Genomic DNA, 19630 nt, shown 5'->3' with positions numbered 1-19630 from the left:
AGGAGAAAAGTAAACCACTTATTAAATTTCCAAGTTGGAATAGTGGAAATGTGATGGGAGACCTTATAATCTTTGTTCAAAAATAACTGTCAAAATAATGGTCATAAAGAGGGACATGTTATTTTTATTTTTCCAATGTGAAATGAAGGAGTAGACAAGGTTCTGTGAGAGGCATATTCAAAAAAGATCAAAATATCAAAAACATTTTAAAATAAAAATACTATCCAATGTCAACAAACTATTTTGGATAAGTGAGAAAAGGCAGGAGAAGTGCATGTGTATGCATAGGGGAACAGGGAGTGGAGACTGCCAGAAGGTATGTATGGGACACTGGAAAGTGAAAAAATCAGGATGCAGAAAAATGCAGCAGAAAGGGGGCTGGTGACACAAAGACATTTATCAAAGTTTCTGATGAATAACTTTTAAATTCATTGAAGACAAAAAAAAAAGGAATTTATGTAATAATAATGATAGTGACAAATTACAGAACCAATGTTTTCTTTTCTATTTTGCCAATTAATTATAGTAAATTTTAAATTCCAAAATGACTTCTGTTACCACATTATAATTATCTGGGCTACATCTTCTTGCCATCTGCTGGTATACTTTAAAGAAATAGAAAATGGATTTTAATTTTATCCTAAACAAAATAGAATTAGGATGATAAATCAGCATAGGAAAAAATAATGTATGTAGGAATTATTAAATTATAATTCATCTACTATTCTTGGTCTTTGATGATCATGACTCTTACATGCCTATCATGAATAACTGAGAACTGATTATATTACGTGAGCTTACTACACCCAAGACAAACTAGGGTAGGCATTATCATGATCTCTGAGGGAGAAAGTGAGAATTCAAAAAAGCACTGGCTTATCCAAAATCACATAGCTGTTACGGAGTTGAACTTTATTTTAATTCAGGTCTTTTGAGTCCACTGCTACAGTCTTTAAAGCATGCTGTGCTATTTTCTTTGAAAATTAGTATTCTCTCAATTTTGACTGTAATAGTGGATATTCAGTTTCTTTAACAAATATTTGTGTACATGGCATTTATAAAAGAGCATTTAAAAAACCAGATTTTATACTAAAAAACAGAGTTCATTCCATCTCATCACTTCCTTGACTACAGCACTAAGTGATGTTACAGGAGAGTGGTAGCTACCACTGCAATCTCAAAAGAGTGTTCATTCCTAAACTCTTATTTGAATTTCAAATCTCCTCTCCTCTATGCCTGAAAGTTCTTTCCTTGTTTCTTAGCTGAGCTAAAACATTCGCACCCTGTAACATTCAACCAACCCATCACCTCCTCCAGGAGTCCTAATGTAACAGGTCCAGGTAGGATTAGGTGCCCTGCCCTATCAATCTACATGAGTTTCTCTTATGGCATGCTGTTTACCTGTTATCACTATGGCCTAAGACTGTGCCTATATACACCATGCATCAATAAATATTTGCTGAAAAGATACATTGTAGTAAATACTATTTTCTGAATGCACACTGTACAATACTGATAAACAATTCATTTAATCATTACAATAAACCCAAGAAAAAGGTACTGTTATTTTCATCTCTTTTTACAAATAAGGAGAATGAGAATCAGAGAGATTAAAAAACAAACCCTTGAATAAACAAAACAAAAACACCTTTGTTCACCCCCTAGCAAGTAGTAGAACCAGGTTGATCTGACTCCAACAACCATCGTAAAGTATTATTCAAATGTACCTAAGTCTCCTTGAACCTGTTTGTATTTCAGATTCTTATTACGTCTTGTGTAATTTCTGGCAGTTATAATTCTGAAGAACCTAGATGCTGAGGTGGGAAGGCCAAATAATGGTGTTCCTTTCTTAGAGTTAAAAAAGAATTAAGTTAATAGACAACATGTTCTCAAATATAACTCTTCTTCTTAAACCCTTGGGTATACTGCTTTTTATACAAACTACAATGTAACAGAAGAGAGCATGCAATTTCATGTCAAATGTGAATATGACTTACTCATACTCTACAAGTTTTACAAGTTTGAATTTACAAGTTTGAAAAATAGTATACGTGAATCCAAATACACTGGAACTTACGATATATGTGAATGAATTACATTCTCCAGTGAAAAGACAAAATTTTATTCTTTTATTTATTTATTTTTTTGCGGTGCTGCGGATTGAACCCACGGCCTTATGCTTGTGAGACAAGCACTCTACCAACTGAGTTATATCCCTAGCTCCACAACATCTTATTTATAAAAAATAAAAATACACAAAAGACTAATATCTGGCAATGTATATACGAGACATATCTAAAGGTTATATTACAAAAGGTAGGCACTGACATGCTGGCACGTGCCTATAATCCCAGTAGCCCGGGAGGCTGAGGCAGGAAGATAGAGGCCAGTCTCGGCAGCGTAGCAAGACTGTCTCAAAATAAAAGCAAAAAGGGTGGGGGATGTAGCTCGGTGGTAAAGCACCCCTGGGTTCAATCTCTGTGTGGCAGCAGTTGGGTGGGGAGTAGGAAAAGATATATCAGGCAACCACCAAGGAAAATAACTCTGGATAGGTTCAATTCAGCAGGAAAAGGTAACAATTCCAGACTGAATTCAACTAATAAAACTGCCTCAAAATATATAAAACTTACATAAACATAAGAAATTGACGAATCCATCATATCACTGTAGGTGACTTTTAACATAACTCCTTAAATAATCAACAGATACAAAGAAAGTCAGCCTGGCCTAAGGGACATATAAAACACTGTAACTTAACACTCTTCAGTGAGCATTATGGTAGGAAGGCAGCAGTTGTGGTGGAGGCTGAAGTTCAGAGGATGGCAGGGAGGCCAGGGAAGGCAAAACACTGGGAGGAAGCAGGTTCTCCACTACTAGAGAAAAGACTGAATAGAAAAGGAAGTGGGTGTGGAACAGCTATGTAGGGTCAAGGTAATGATGGAGTGTTCAAGTAAAATTTAAGATTCTCGGGGCTGGGAAGATAGCTCAGTCGGTAGAGTGCTTGCCTTGTAAGCACAAGGCCCTGGGTTCGATCCCCAGCACCCAAAAAAGAAAAAAAGAAAAAAAAAAAAAAAAAGATTCTCTAGGAGCCTTTCTCTGGTTTCTCCTCTTCCTGAGACCTGGCTGTTCAGCAATTTCTGGGCTACTTTATAAAAAAGTATGTAGTACTACTCGAGGTAATTTAAACACTTATTACAACCTACTGAGCTGAGCACTGTACCCTGTTTGAAATTGTCAGTAGGGCTAAGGTCTGCTGGAGCCAGAGTCCCCACACAGCTTCTATTATTATGCAGCCATTGTGCTATGATTTGAAAGTGTTCCTCAAAGCTCAGGGTAGATCTGTATTTCTCATTTTAAAATGAAGTCTCTTAATGAAAAAAAAAAAAAAAAAAAAACCCAAAAAACAAAACCCAATATTGTTATCACAGTGTATGGACTGTAACTTTTCAAACCAGTGGTAAAAATGCAAATGTAAAATATAATTAATAGCTAGGCATGGTGGCTCAAGCCTGCAGTCCCAGTTACCTGAGAGTGGGGGTGGAAAGATCACTTGAGGCAACATAGCTAAATCCTGCCTCAAAATTTTTTCTTTCTATTTTTTTTTTGGTAAAGGGTATTTAGGAACTGTTGCACAAATTGCCTTGTGCAATATTGTAGAAGAATTGCACTGGAAAAAATTTTTTTTGACCACAAGGAAAAACGCCAATATATGTGATGCATTTGGGAAACAAACTAAAAACCAAACTAAAACATAACACCTCAAAACAAAAAACCCAAATCTAAAACAAAAACAAACAAACCCTTCAAATTTTATTTGGAAAACAAGTCAACCATATGCATACAAAGATAATTTATAATTGCCTTTTGCAGCTATACAAGAAACATTTTAAGTCAAGTTAGTCATAAAAATCGTTAAGAAAATAAAGCAAGGCAGATAGAAATATTTTAAATGCTTGTATGAAGACTTCAAGATTTCAAAGTACCTTCAATTAACTGTCATACAACCTTATACAATTCAAGAAATCTTGACCTTGAAGATCTTATAGTAAACCACTAATTTATCACTACACAGCAAATACCAAAATGTTACTGAATTTATATTCAACAAGGCAAATTTTGATTTAGTATGATAACTAGGGAAGGAAGACACTGAAACTGTCTAAGGTCCTTCTGGGATCCTCACTCCACCTCTGGCATTCATCTCCTTCAAAAAGTTTCCTTGTGCTTCCACAGAGCCTGTAGGCACCTGTTACATCAGACTACAATGATAGTTTTTTGTATCTGCCATCCTCCTTGGGCTCCAAGTTCCTCTAGATCATTTTACTAATTGCAGCATCCCTAAACCTAGCACATTCCCGTATTTCAATATTACACACAAGGCATCAAAACACTAGGGCAAAATTCATCACAGATGAAAACCTTGTTTTCCCTAGAATAGAAACGAAGAGTCAGGGCACAAGAAGCTGGCAAAGGGATGGATTGCTAGACTGCTTAGCAGCAATACCCTGTAGGTGCCCTTTCTTTCTCATATATAATACTTTCTTAACATCTATTTTCATTAAAGAGATCCAAATTACCATCTATCTCATGGATGACTTTGACATTTTGCAGTACAAGTGACAGAAACATGTTTAACAAAATACTATTAAAATGGTAACTGATGAACTACTTTCACAATCAATTTAAGGAACAGAAATAATGAGATGATGATGATATATTTCTCTAATATTGGGAAGGTTTGATAATTTTGGACTAGCACTTCTTTGGATTTTACTTTCCTAAAAATGTGACTGTAAAACACATTTTTCTGATTGAAAGAGGCTTCTGGTGGGACCCAGGTTAGAGAGGACTATGGTATAGTCCATATAACCTTTTCTAGGTAAGGAATCAAATTTTGATTTTTTTTAAAAAGGATCTAGGGCCAATGTTTTGTCTGCTTTGTATGTAAAAGCTTCTAAATTCACTAATTTCACTAACAAATCTTTTGAGAATTAAGCAGTAATTTCCTGATTTGCCAAGGATTAAATTTAGATGCTTGGGTGAACATGAGCCTTATTGTTTAAGCCATCACTTTTAATTGACAGCATGCTAAAGAATAACATGAGGGTATTAGTAGACATCATAGCCTATTGCAATGGAAATGTGTTCATATTAAGGTTGTCTCAAACAAGTTTTAGGGGTACAGAGATACTGAAAGGCAGGAAATAAATAACATGGAAAATGCATCCTGTAAATGTTGAAGTGCCCCAGGAGTTCAGACCCTCAGTGATCTCATCCTGCTTCCTAGCTTTAAATACTATCTACACACTGATAGCTCTCCAATTTATATCTCCAGGTCAGTCCTCTCCCTTGAACTCCAATCTCACATATCTGCCTTCTTGATCTCTAATAGGTACTTCAACCCTCACATGTCCACCCTGAGCTCCTGACACAGTCCTCTCCCTACCCAACTCTGCTCACAATCTTCTACATCTCAGCCCCTCCCAGTTGCAGAGGCTGCAGAACTCAGGAGTAATCCTTGACCTCTCACTCCTCCACAAATCAGATCAGTTTTACCTTCAAAATATAATGAAAAGATGCTCATTTCTCCCCATAGAAGAGCTTTTGAGCTATTACCATTTCTTACCTGGATTATTGGGATCCATCCTGAACCCGTCTCCCTGCTTCTGCACTTGTCTTCCTTTGCTTTTTTTTACTAACATAGTGATCCTATTACAATCTAAGATAATGTCACTCCTTTGCTCAAATCCTCCATGACATTTCATCTCATCCAGAGTCCATTAGTCACTGACTGCCCTCCCTACCCCTTCTTCCTCAATGTTAGATTCCTTACTGTTCACTGAACAGGGCCTTTGCATATGCTGTCCCCAATCGGGAGTGCTCTTTCCGCAAGTATATTTATGGACTGCTTCTTTTCCTCCTTCATGTCTTTATTTAAAGTCATCTTCTCAGTGAGGTTTTCTGTGGCCACTGATCTACACTAAGTACTTCCATTCTCCTTGCATGTTTTATTTTTCTCTGTGGTATCTATTTAACATATCACTTATTTTCCTTATTTTTACTGATAACATCTGTTTCTCCTCTAGAATATAAGCTCCATGAGATAGAGATTTTTGACTCTGTATCCTTTTCATCTAGAGAAGTACCTGATACATAGTGTAAATGTAATAAGAGTTCGATAAATAACTTAAAAAAAGGGTGATGCATGTCATAACAATTAAGGTCTATTAATGAAAGTATGATTAATCAATCTATGAAACTAATTTCTAAAAATATATCTTATATTATTGGGTTTTCATGGAAATTTGTCTTTGGAGCAACTTTTGTTTTTATTTTCTATAAGAACAGGTTTGATTTATCTTTGCAACATGAAACTTTTAGAGATAAATGTTCAAAAAGGAAGAAAATAGTGATAAATTTAGATGGGTATTAATGCCCATTGTTTGCTATGTTGGGTGAGCTAATGATTTTTTAAAATTATTACTACGTAGAGCTTACTATTCATAGCAGACAGAAGTTAGAAATGAAAAAAAAAAGTTGCTCATTGATTGAATTAGCAGTGTCTGGAACATAGTAATGTAATATATAAAGAAAGTTGGACTTGGACACTATCCAGATGGCTTAGCTCTTGATGTAGTTTTACTTCTGAAGTAATTCGACAGTAAAGGCATGGTGTCCAGGTTGGTTACAAGTAAACTTTGGAAGAAAATAAGGAAGAATAATGAAGATATTATCTTTAGACCCAAGAATTATAAATCCTTGTTATTCCTTATCAGATTATAAGGGAAACACTTAGTGAATGTACAGACAAAAAGCTTTCAAATGAATTGCAGATGAAAGGGCAGTATTACTAGTCAGAATTAGTGGTAGAATGCCAGAATGGAAAGATAAGGGTTGGGTTTCAGCCTTCATTATGCCACTAACTGGTTGTATGATTTGGGGTGGGCTGTTTAAGCTTTCTTTAGTTACCTCATCTGCAAAATGTGAGGCTGGACTGATCAGATCCAAAGGTTTCCCAAAAGAAGTTCACATCCCAATCCCTAGAACTTGTATGTTATTAAATAGCAAGGGGGAATTAAATTTGCTCAGAAACTAATTATCCTGAGTTATTTGATTGCTCCCATTATAACCCCAGGGTTCCTATAATGGCAGAATGGTGAAGAGTCAGAGTGATGCCACGTGAGAAGCACCAGACCAACCCTTGTTATTCTTAAAGACAAAGGGGCTACGAATAACTGAAGAACACAGGTAGCCTCTAGAAATTGGAAAAGGAAGCAAACAACCACTGCTAGAGCATCCAGAAAAGAGCATAGCTCTACTGACACTTTGATTTTAGCCCAGTGAAACTTCGAACATCAGAAGTCTGTAACTAATCTGTGTTAAGACTAAATTTGTGATTTGTTTCTAATACAATAATGATATGCACAGTAACTAGCAAAGTTGGACCCAGGTTTATCACAGATGCAGAATTTTCATAAAAATCCTACATTCAGGCTGGGAATGGTGGTGCATGGCTATAATCTCAGTGACTAGAAGGCTGAGGCAGGAGGATAGCAGTTCAAGACCAGCCTCAGCAACTTAGCAAGGTCCTAAATGACTTAGTAAAACTGCTTCAAAATAAAAAATGAAAAGGGCTAGGGATGTGGTTCAGTGGTTAAGTGCCACTGGGTTCAATGCCTGGTACCAAAAAAAAAAAAAAAAAAAAAAAAAAAATTCTATATTCAGAAATTCTATAAAAATCTTCAAAGCCATAAGTCATCAATGATTATTAGAAGTTTGTAGACAAGTTGCAGAAAGTAAGAGAGTTTACTGGGGAATAAAATTTAAACTTGTGATTTATGTGAAGAGAATAAATCTGAATATTTTATAAAGCAAAGAAAATGGCAAGGGAAATTAAAAACATCATCCGGGAATTTCTTACTTCTCTGGGTCTTGGTTTACTCATCTATGAACTCAAGGTCTGGGATAAATCATCTCTACATTTTTCTATTTCTGAAATAAGATTTTAAAATCCTTACAGATAAAATGGGCCTTTGATATAATTTTCCATCACCAACCCTAAAGTTCATCATTTTAGAGAGTACTAGTTATCTTTAATGGTTAAGCTTCATAGAAAAGACTCAGTTTGCTAACAAGAAGTGCATTTGAATTTTAATTGTGATATTTTTATTTAGGCAGAGTGCATAAGAAAATTGTATAGCTTTCTTATTCTGTCACTTCCTGAATGAAAGTAAGGTAAAAATTTAGCTAGATGGATTTACCAAATAATTAATTATTTGACATGTCTGAAGACTTATTCTTTTAAGTAATTAAATCTATATGTTTCCTTTTTTCTTCTTGCTTTCCTTCCTTCATGCCTCTGTTATTTTGTGCTGAGGATTGAGCCCAGGACCTTGTGTACTGAGGACACCCCCATCCCCTAAACTCTGTTTTTGACATAACTATTTCTAAAATGAAACACATGCCCTAGTTATACATAAATTTTAATGAGTACCATGTTATCTTTTCTCAAAGAGTCATCACTAGTAATATCAATTACTATACTGGGTTGTAAGACGGTGATGTTCTAGAGGCAAACTATGGAATGTGGGATGTTTTTGTAAGGCTTAGGAGGTAGGGATGATTTTTATGATGATTTTTTATATTTTTAAAGGATTATTTAAAAAATGTGACCTAGTGCATATATGACGTCCAATCCTAAAACATTTTCTATCTGGCCCTTTATAGGAAGATTTGCTGACTCTTACTCTAGAAAAAGATGTGTAGGCTTCTTCACCAATCTAGTGAACAACTAGATTGAATTTTATGTTCTCTGTCACATCTATTTTGACAAGGTAGCAGCTCAAATATTTGTTAAAAAATAAAGGCTGCTGGTATTTAAAATTCTTTTTACCGTTGTTACACTCTTCTGCTTATTTGCAGGTTTTCCTCAATCACTATGCCTGCCCCTAGCAGTCTCTTTTCCTTTTGCACTCCATCTTTCGAATCTGTTTGGAAATTTGATAACATAGTTTAAAGACATTTTAAGCAAGTTAAGATTAGATTAGTCATGTGAAGACCCTGGATCTATTTTCTGAGGTAAATACAGGTGGTTTGGTGCATGGATTTGGTGACTATTTCTAGATTCTGAGTTATCCTTTGGCAAAACAAGATTTAGGGACAGATGAGGTCTTACTATAGTATGCCTAATAGTTTTTTAATGATATAAACCTGTAATAAAAAACTGTTCACTCGCATATTAAACTGAAACAATCTGAGCGGTAGGATTTTCTTGGAATATTTGTTTTTTTTTCATACAATTGTTTGTAATTAGAAAATCCACTGTCATTAAAAAAGAAGATAAATCAGAAGGTTCTCTTCTCCAAGTCACGGACCTAACCCATCTATTTTTATTTGGCACATTTTCTGTCCCTGTTTGATTATTTTTAGTGGTTGTAAATATTGTGTTTATGGATTTTTGTTTTGACTCACACTCTGGTTGCCGTAAGGTAACCCGTGATTACAATACTGAAAAGTAAACTGTAAATATAAAATGCTGCAGGAATGCCAACAATCAATACAGCGAAAGGTGAGTGACTGTCTTTTTGACCCCTGCTTAACTCATTATCTTACACAACAATCTCAGACGAATAATACCCAATTCAGACAGTGTTTCGGCTGACAAAACACTTCTTTCAGTGCTTACAAAAACCGTGTGAGGTAGGCCTATTCAAGGAGGTAAAATGACGTGGTCAAGTCACCTGGCAGGTCAAGGGGAAGGCGCAGCAGCTTGGCCAATGGACTTTGGAGGCGATCTGGTTATACTAGAGCTTTCACTGAACCCTGCCCTCTACGACCCTCACCTGCTATTTACCTTCACAAACTCGAATTCTGCCTTCTCCACATCAGGAAGGCAGGCTGCGGGCTGGGGAAACCTGTAGCTCACACCCAGGGCGACCCTGTGGGTCCCCAAAGTCCCAGGGCCAGGCACTGAGCACCGTCCGCCCCCTTTCGCGAGCCTCCCGGGCGCCCGACTAACCTGACCAGGTCGGTCATGCAGGAGCCCACCACTACCACCGCCGCCACCTCCTCCTGCCACTGCCTCCGGGGCTCCCCGGACGCCGCCATGGCTGACAGGTGATGCCGTCCAGCCTGGACGCTGACCTTTGCCCTTTGCCCGACCCCGTAACCAGAGACGCCGCTCCTACCCTCCTAACGACGCGGGCCTTTCACACGCTTACGCGGGTCGCCCACCCGAATGCCCGAACAACCCCGCCAGACAACGGCCCCCGTCCTTCCAGGAATTGTCTCCCGCACCGCCTCACGTCACACAGCCCTCCTGATACTACGAGTGCCCGCGCTCCTCGCCATGCGTGAGGCAGGCGCTGACCGGGAGCTTTCAGGCACGGCGGGGACGCCTTTCCGAGAGCCCGGCGGGGAGCGGCTCGGGGGCGCGCACGCCGCCAGGCTCCCGGAGGGGGCGGGGCGGGACGTCCGGGCGCGCGCACGCATCCGGCCCGCGGTGCGCGCGCAGGTCGGTGCGTCGGTCGGGGGCGCGCTCGGGTAACCTGTACCCCACGTAGTCGCCGGTTACCGATCGGACTAAGTTCCAGGTACCAGGACTGGGGCTGGTGCGGGGAGGTTGGATCCCGAGTCGCACAGGTGGCGCAGAGAACCATGGTTTGAATATGGCCAGAGGGCTCGCCTCCTCTTCCTCTAGAGAAGGTCCCCCGGTTCCAAAGATGCCCTGATCACCCCCATCACGCTGGTCCACTCAAGAACGAGTCCCCCAAACCTCAGATTTCTCTTTCTCCCTTTCTGGCCCACCCCTTGGTCCCTGATTAAGCCCGCAGGGTAATCCCGCTTTCTTTTTGCTTGATGAGGGGATCATACAATTTGGGAGAAGGGAGAGTGTCCCCTTTTAGGTGTTCTCTGGAGTTGGGCAGTCATTCTTTGAGTCTGAAACGATTTGTTTTTCCTGTTGTTGCCCCTTGGAGAAATTGCTTCCCCAGTGTGACTTCCCTCGTGCGCTATATGACGTTGACGTGACGCAGCAGGTGGCCACCCCTTTCCGTTCCATGACGTCAACCGGGCACGTGTTTCCGTGTTTGTCATCTTACCCTAATTGCAAGAGCCTGGACGGTGCTTTAGACGTCTTTATATTCCCCAGGCAGCCTACCAGAAGACCTGATGTGACCTTGTTTTGGGGCACAGATCTTTGTAAAAATGTATTTTTGCATTTTCCTTATGCAGTACGTCAAAATCAGGAAATACAAATTAGAGAACTAGCATTCAAGAGAGGCTGGTTACCCCAAATTTCTGCCTATCTGGGATTTCTTACAGTTTTGCCATTGTCTCAACGCCTTATATGCGGGGGGTGCCCCCCACCCATGTCCCTGCGCACTGCACCAAAGGACCACTATCTTTGGCTATTATTCAGTGACCTGATTTTGGAACCAGTACTTTTTCCCTCTTTCTTAGATAAGTCACACCTCCTCATGATTGAAACGGATGTTAAACCTGAGTGGAATCTTGCACTATCCAAAAAATAGTATTGTGACTGTTCCAGAAATAAATACAAATTCATTCCCTCAAGTGTCATCCTAAAGTCATGATACTTGCTGAATTGAAATGGGTTGTGGTCACTGTTAGGATGGCTTAGCTTTTAACTAGTGAATCATTCAGGCCAGATTCAGCAGTAGCTCTATAGTAGTCTAGTTTGTCTCTGGTTTTAAAGAGACAAAATGTTCATTTTAAATTCTGAGTCCTGATGTCAAGATATTCGTGAAAAAAAATCACCTTGCGATCTTTTAAATTTAATTTGTTATTTGATAGGAAACAGGAATAGTGAACTTTGAGAATTCTCAAAAATTGCATTTAGATTTGAATTCTCATCTGTTTGCATTGTTTGTGGCTTTGAATAACTATTTTGTCTTGTGGAGCTTCAGTTTTCATGTCTGTAAAATATGGACAGTATTCACCAGAGAGCAGAGTTGTAGAGGGAAGTGAATGACATTCTAGAGGGAGGTGAGTAATATAGTCTGATAGTGAGTAGACACTGAGAATTTGTTGATTCCGTTTCCCTTTTATATAGAAATGAGAGGTAAAATAATAATGGGTACTGTGGGAAAAAACATGGAAGAATAATGTCTGTGAGATTCTTATGCTTTTTTTTTCTGAGATGAGTATTTTTGTGTTTTGCTTATGATCTACATAAGCATCCGTACAGAAAATTGACATCTGTGGCTAGAAATAAAGGTAGAAATGTTGCAGAATAGGAAAAAGTCTTCAAAATGATTATATGGATTAATATTACTGTTCAACCCCCTGGTAGTTATCCATATCATCTGCAAAATGGGAATTAAAATACGTGCCTTATTACCCAGGTTGTGAAGAGCACCTGCAATAATGTGAAAACTCATAAATTTATAAGTGATAAAATGTTATAAAGGAAAGGTGATTTCTATGATTGATAGTATAGTGCATAATTTTTTTTTTCTTGTGATGACTGGTTGGGGAGGTCGTCTGCTAAAGGGTTAGAAGAGGAGCTTCTTTTATATGGGCAGAAAAGATCATTTGGGGACTAAGGCTTATAGTATAAAGCTTTTGCCACCTCAGAGGTACTTCTGGGTTTCATCACTATTGAGTGTCAAAACATTCTTATTTTTTGCAGAGATTACTGCAGCCCTTTCCTTTATTGCTGTCTGAAATGAAAATACTGAAATAGTATTTAATTTTTTCAGTATTTGTATGTTCTCATGTGTTGTAATATATGAAAATTAGAATGAGAACATCAGTTACTTGTAATTGTAACTGGATGGAAACTTATTTGTTTTTGATGTGGGATTATTCTTTCATGTTGAGGAGGAAAATGATCATTTGAATTAACTTATTCACCTCTGAAAGTAGAGACTTTCATTTAGAATTCTATTAAGAGGAATTTATGTACTCCCTCTTTAGCCCCATGAGTTTCCAAGTAATTTAGATATGATTTATTGGTTTTGCTTTTTATTTTCAAGTATAAGGACTTCTTAGTGTCTTAAAGTCAAAGACTGAAAGATTTGTATTAGTCTTTGTTGCTTGATATCTGGACAGGTGCTTTTTTTTTTTTTTTTTTGTCATGCTGAGGATTGAACTCAGGGCCTTGTGTATGTGTGCTTTCCCTTTATTCATTTGAAAAATGTTACTGAATGCTTAGCATATGCCAAATACTTTCGTTAAAACACTAGAGATTCAAGTCCCACTAGGGGCAAGCTCACGTCAGCAGGGGCTTAGAATATACTGTGGAGGAAGGTATATCAGTAGTAAGTAATTTTTAATAAGTAACAATTACCAGCTGGTTGTGCTTGTTTTAGAGTTTAAAATATTATGAATCAAGTGTTTACTCCTTGTGGGGACCTCAAAGGAGGGCTTCCTAACCAAGTGGGGAATTTTTTTTTATGTTGGTAGGTATTTGTTAGTGAATACTTATTGGTCTCAACTGAAGTGGGAGAGGCAGCAAAAAGATAGAGGGAGACAAGTTGTTTTGCCCAGGGTGGTCTCAAACTCCTGAGTATTACAGATACACACCACTGTGCCTGGCTAGAGTGGAACAACTTTAAATTGATTATAACAGGAATCATCTTCAGAAAGGAGGAGACAATTGTACTTCAAGGGTTCTGTTTCTGAAAAGCAGTGGTGCAGTCTATATCCTGAGTGGCTGAGCAGCAGGGAAATGATTTCTTTCAGAGGGTCATTTCAAGAGACTGCTTAGAGGAGGAAACAAAGTATTTATTCATGCAAGAGAAAATTCTGAGGGCTTTTATGAAGCTTTGTTGCATCTAATTTTTTGTTGACTCTGATCATCATTCTTTTCTTTTGCTTTCAGTGGTAACTTACAAGTCAAGTTAAAATGTCCCCAGAAGTGGCCTTGAACCGAATTTCTCCAATGCTCTCCCCATTCATTTCTAGCGTAGTCCGGAATGGAAAAGTGGGACTGGATGCTACAAATTGTTTGAGGATAACAGACTTGAAATCTGGGTATGTACCAGAATCAATTCAACCTTTACCTAATAATAAACATTTCTTACCAGAGTCATAAAAATTGAATACCACAGAAATTTCTGAAGTCATGATCTCATCACGTCCTGATTCAGTTTTTTTTTTTTTTAATATTTTAATTTTATTTTGTGATACTGGGGATTGAACCCTGGACCTCCTGCATGCTAGATCAGCACTATGCCACCAAGCCACATTTCCTGCCTGATGAATTGGTTTTGTTTGGTTCTTGACTTTTTATGTTTCATGATTTTTATTTGTGAGGTGGACCATTGTATGACCAGAATGTTTGTGTCTTTTTTCTGGCTTATCTCTTTGTTAAAAGTGCCATGTGGCTTTTAGCAAGTGTGTTTTTCATTCATTGGCTTGCTTCTTTGTTTACTGCAATTCAGCATACATGATAAGAATTGGATTTTGAGATTTGGCATCTGACATAATTTTATAACCTCTCTTAATACAAAACTTATAATAGCAAACCAAAACGAGTTGTTCCTTATTGTGGTGTTAAAATAACAAGATCTCACACCTAGAAATGTATAAAAAGGAAACACATTTTTATTTTGTAATAAAATTAGACTTACAGAAAAAGTTAGAAGAATACTATAGGAAATTAGCAGTTTCAATATTATTAGTTATTCTACAGCTCTTATTTGAGTTTTGCTGATTATGCCTTTCATGTCATTTTTGGTTTAAGGATCCATTTCAGAATACAAATTGCATGTGGTTGTCAAGTGTCTTTAGCCCCTCCGACCTGTGATTCTTTGTTTTTAGTGACATTGACTTTTTTTTTTTTTTTTTTTTTTTTTCGTACCAGGGATTAGACTCAGAGGCAGTCAACCACTGAGCCACATTCCCAGACCTATTTTGTAACACTGAGTTGCTTAGACCTTGTTGTTACTGAGGCTAACTTTGAACTCGAAATCCTCCTGCCTCAGCCTCCTGAACCGCTGGGATTATAGGCATGTGCTACCGCACCTGGCTGACATTGACATTTTCAAAGAGCACTGGTTATATATTTTGTAAAATGTCCCTCCATGTGGTTTGCTTAATGTTTATAATGTTTTCCTTTCATTAGAGTGAGAAATATTTTTTTTTCTCATAGAAGAATATAGACATATTGGACCATCTTAAGCATCAGAGCAGGGAATACATGATGTTTATGTCTTTTTACTGGCATGTTAACTTTGATCATTTGATTAAGATTGTGTCAACGAGGTGTTTTTCTACAGTGAAGTTATCAGATTTTCCCTCTGTAGTTGGTAAGTACCTGGTGGAGCTGTGCTTTGAGACTCTGCAGGTATCCTATTTCTCATTGTATATTTTTGTCTATTTCAGCATCCAGTGATGTTTCTTGCCTGTAACTGTTATTACTCTGGTACTTATCTAAGAAAGATTTTATAGTTCCCTCCTTCTTTCCACATTTATTAATTTGAATTCTATAAGGAACCATTCACTGTACCACCCTCTCAATTATTTATTTATTCAGTTTTTAAATTTTATCAGTATGAATTTTTTTAGATATTTATTTCATTGGATAGGTTATAATTCAAGTACAGACAGTCCCTACTTACCATCACTTAACCTAGGGTATTTTTACTTTTTAATGGAACAAAAGCCATTTACATTCAATAGAAACTACTATGATTTTTGAACATTGACTTTTTCTTAGGCTAGCAATAGGTGGCCCAGGCCTCAGTTCACTGGCAATGTAATCAAGAGGGGAACCACTGGCTGCTGCAGTATAAAATGTGGCTAAGCTGTGGTGTTCCTTAGGTTTGGTGTATTCAGTGCATTTTCAGTTTATGGGTTGATGGGAATGCAACCCTCTTGTAAGTCAAGAAGCAACTATACAATCATAAGTATTTTGTTGCTCAGTTGTTCTAGCTTCTGGATTGGGAGCTCTACCAAGTGACTTTTCTGGCCTTTTGACATATGCCTGTCATTTTTTTTTTTTCTTAATAGAAATGTTGTATTCTTTTTAAAAATATTTATTAGGTGTCAATGGACATTTATTTGTTTATTTGCAGTGCTGAGAATCGAACCCAGTGCCTCACGCTTGCTAGGCAAGCATTCTACCACTGAGCCACAACCCCAGCACAGAAATGTTGTATTCTTGATTGTCTTTTCATTTTCCTTGTTAGACTTTTAAAATTTATTTATTTATTTATATTTGGTACCAGGGATTAAACCCATGGGCGCTTAATCACTGAGCCACATCCCCAACCCTTTTTTATTTTTTATTTTGAGACAGGTTCGCACTAGGTTGCTTATAGCCTCCCTAAATTGTTGAGGCTGGCTTCAAACCTGTGATCCTCCTGCCTCAGCCACCATACCCAGTCTTTGTTAGACTCTTTTGACTTTTACGTTATACAGATCTAACTATATCTTGACCAAGCTGAATACATGATATAAAGATATAGACTTACATTCTTCAGTAGTAAGATAAAGAAGAGTGAAGTTAGATACTTGGAATAGTAGGATGCTTTTTTAAAGACTTGGGATTGTCTTCAATTTCATTAATTAAATACTCATTAAACATTTAGTATTTGTTAGTCTTTTTGCTGGTGTTAAGCATATATTCTTTGTTGAAAAATAATGTAGAAAGAACTCTGGAGGAGTTGATAGGAAGAAAGTTTTAATTTTTTATTTTTGCTACTTCAGATCTAAAAGTTATCTATACCCATTAGAATATTTAAAAACTCATCCTTAGAATAGTCAATGATTGAAAATTGAATTTCTAATTTCTTTTACTTGTTTAGAATTTTGTGCCATTTGGTCGAGCAACAGACCAGGCACACAGGTTTCTCAGCTTCTACGTGGTAAAGATGTGGGGATTGTAAATGGAGATTATGTGTAGGATTCATTCAATCTGGATTTCCCAAATAATTATAGACAAGCTAGATACAGATTGAGCCTCCTAGATTACCGTACTTCCATTAGATGAACTTTATTTCTGACGTCACTGGGATCAGATCTCAGGAGAGTATTTTCCAGTAGTCTGTACTGTAGTTTTTGGCCTACAGAAGGTAGAGTGATATACTTCATCTCTTACCACTTATGTTGCTTTGGCTTTGATTTCATCTTTCTGGGATCTTTAAATCAGTTATTGTTATTTCTAGGTCTGAGAATAAAGATTTTCAGATGAACTGTGGTGTGTTTCAGAGTAACTTCAGGTTTTGCCATACTTTGAAGTTTCTTTTTTTTTCCCGATTTTCCTTTTGAAATTTTTGTTTCTGCTTTGTGTTCATTTCTCTTTTTCTGTGTGTTTTTGGATGTTTTGTCATTTCTTAAGTTCCTTTGACTCAATGAGATGATACCCAATTCTACTTATTTTCTCTTCCTTTTCACTCCATCTCTTCTTCTGAAGCCAGCCTATCTTGCATTTTACTGCTCAGATCACACACATTAAGGATTTTCTTCTTTTCTAGGAAGGGGGTAAGCTTGGAGAATCAAAGGCATTTCAGGTGTGGATTGAGAGCTTAAGTATGTGTAGCCAGAGGTGGCTCCCATTTTCCGACTGGATCTCACTTTCTTTATCCATAAAATGAGCAATCAGAATAGATGACTAAGGTTTTGATAGACCAGAAATTCCCTGAAAGCAGCCTAAATATCCATTAAGTAATGAATGGATAAACAAATGTGAAAGAAACTTGTCATAAAATTTCACACATTATATGATTACATTTACATGGAATGTCTAGTATAGGCAAGTCCATGAAGACAGAAAGTAAATTAGTGGTTGCCAGGGACTGGGGGAATGAGAAGCACCTGCTAATGGGTATGGAGTTTCTTTTGGGGGTGACAAAAATGTTCTAAAATCAGATAGTTGGTGATGGTTACACAATTCTGTGAATATACTAAAAACAACTGAATTGTGTACTTTAAGGTGAATGTTATCGTATGTGAATTATATTTCAGTAAAGCTATGATGTTAAAAAAAGCAACTTGTGAACCAGGGATGTTTACTGGCTGTTTACAGATAGAATATAGAAATAAGTTTTTCTTCTTTAGTTTGTCACAACCTTCTTTTCAGAGGTGTTGAAGACCTGGCAGGGAACTGATGGGCTGTGGGCTGGTGACTGCTTTGTGTCAGATGATATAAACTTGAACTTCTTACTTTTTATGCGTGTCCTGAGAGACCAGTTAGTTTTATCAACATTAAGTCATGTTGCTTCTTTTCTGCAGATTCCCTTTTGGGTGCAAATGGTGGATCTGATGAAAATTCTGAAACGAATCCACTAGTCCTGGCCCTGTCTGGACTATCTCTGCCTGAAAAATATTTGAAATGCCATTTAATGATATTTACTATTGTGTTAACTTCCTGTCACAATAATAAAATACCTGAAATAATTGACCTGTGAAGAGTTGAGGCTTATTTGGGTTCCCAGTTTTAGAGGTTCCAGTCTATGACCAGGTGGACCCATTGCTTTAGGTCTCTGGTGGGGTGCTGGATGGCAGTTATGGGGAAGCAGGTGTTGGAGCTAACTGCATACCTCTTGGCCCAGAAGCAAAAGAAGAAAGAGGTTGGAGTGGGGTCCCCTAATCTTCTTTGGGGACATGCCCTCAATGACCTAAGGACTCAACAGAGCTTTCACAAGGCCCCTCCTCCTAAAGGTCCATAGCACCCTCCAATAATGTCACTGTGGGGACCAAACCCTTTAACACAGGAACCTTTGGGGAACATTCAACATTCAAACTATAGTATTTATGGAATTTTCTTTCTTTAGTTTTAAAAAAAGAAATAAAAATATCTCTACTTATTTTAGCAAAGTTGCTCTGCAGAAAATGATGTAAAAAGCCTTATTAATCCAGAGCATTGTTGATGTCTTTTTAAAATGTCTTTTTTTTTTTTTTATTGGTGAATTATAATTATACATAGTAGTGGGAATCATTATGCCATACTTGTACATATATAACATAATTTGATCAGTCTTTTTCTCTAGAATCTTCCTTTTTCCTTCCCTCCTCCTCCTCCCTCCCCCTGATCTGTTTGCTTTGCTTTACCAATTTCTCTTCTATTATTATTATTAAAATTAGCACATTATAACTGTACACATACATACATAAAAAGAATCGTTGTGGTACATTTTTACATGAACATAGCATATTTGGTAGGTTTCATTCCCTAGTACTTCCCATGCCTTTCCCTACTCCCTTCCTCTCAAACCTCTCCCTCTACTCTGTTGGTTCCATTCTATTTTCATGGGATCCCTTTTCATTCCCTTCCCACTGCCCCAGCTTCTGAGTCTGGTTATTTCACTTCTCATGATGTCCTCTGTTTCCATCCATGTACCAGCAAATGACATAATTTTGTTCTTGTTTCTGGCTGAGTAAAGCTCTGTAGTGTACATATCACATTTTCCTCATCCATTTGACTGTTGAAAGGCACTTGGGCTGGTTCCACAACTTGGCTATTGTGAATTGCAGAAATATCTATTTTTATTAACATATTAATTGTGAAGATTAATGAGATTCATTGTGATATTTCCATAAATGCATACAGCATACATTGATCATATCTGTATCCACCTTCTACTCCTGCACTTTCTCATGCTTCCCAGTCCCTGGTAATCAATATTGTACTTTCAGGTTAACCTTGCCTCCCCCATCCCCC

At 37.6% G+C, this 19630-nt stretch overlaps 2 protein-coding genes across 10 annotated transcripts in view; one reads left to right on the top strand and one right to left on the bottom strand.

The window, feature by feature from the left end:
* Window positions 1-10382, bottom strand: part of RBKS (ribokinase) — an 84878-nt gene extending 74496 nt beyond the window's left edge. For 6 of the 7 annotated variants that reach the window (XR_013759129.1, XM_079110347.1, XM_079110344.1 and 3 more), the window contains exon 1: window positions 10019-10175. Coding sequence is in view for 5 of the 7 variants with exons in the window: in XM_079110347.1 (XP_078966473.1) it covers window positions 10019-10107 (89 nt within the window). In the remaining 2 variants the exon portion in view is untranslated. The other variant, XM_079110349.1, reaches the window with a different exon arrangement.
* Window positions 10383-10449: 67 nt separating this feature from the next.
* BABAM2 (BRISC and BRCA1 A complex member 2) overlaps window positions 10450-19630 on the top strand; it is a 398788-nt gene continuing 389607 nt past the window's right edge. For 2 of the 3 annotated variants that reach the window (XM_079110329.1, XM_079110326.1), the window contains exons 1-2: window positions 10453-10592; window positions 13847-13998. In XM_079110329.1, the coding sequence (XP_078966455.1) occupies window positions 13871-13998 (128 nt within the window). In that variant the 5' untranslated portion in view covers window positions 10453-10592; window positions 13847-13870. Of the gene's footprint in view, window positions 10593-13846; window positions 13999-19630 lie in introns of all 3 variants that reach the window. The other variant, XM_079110328.1, reaches the window with a different exon arrangement.

Source organism: Sciurus vulgaris (genome assembly GCF_902686455.1).
Source record: "Sciurus vulgaris genome assembly, chromosome: 14".
NCBI lineage: Eukaryota > Metazoa > Chordata > Mammalia > Rodentia > Sciuridae > Sciurus > Sciurus vulgaris.
The sequence above is the reverse complement of the archived record's forward strand: the minus strand, read 5'-3'. Positions and strand labels throughout refer to the sequence as shown.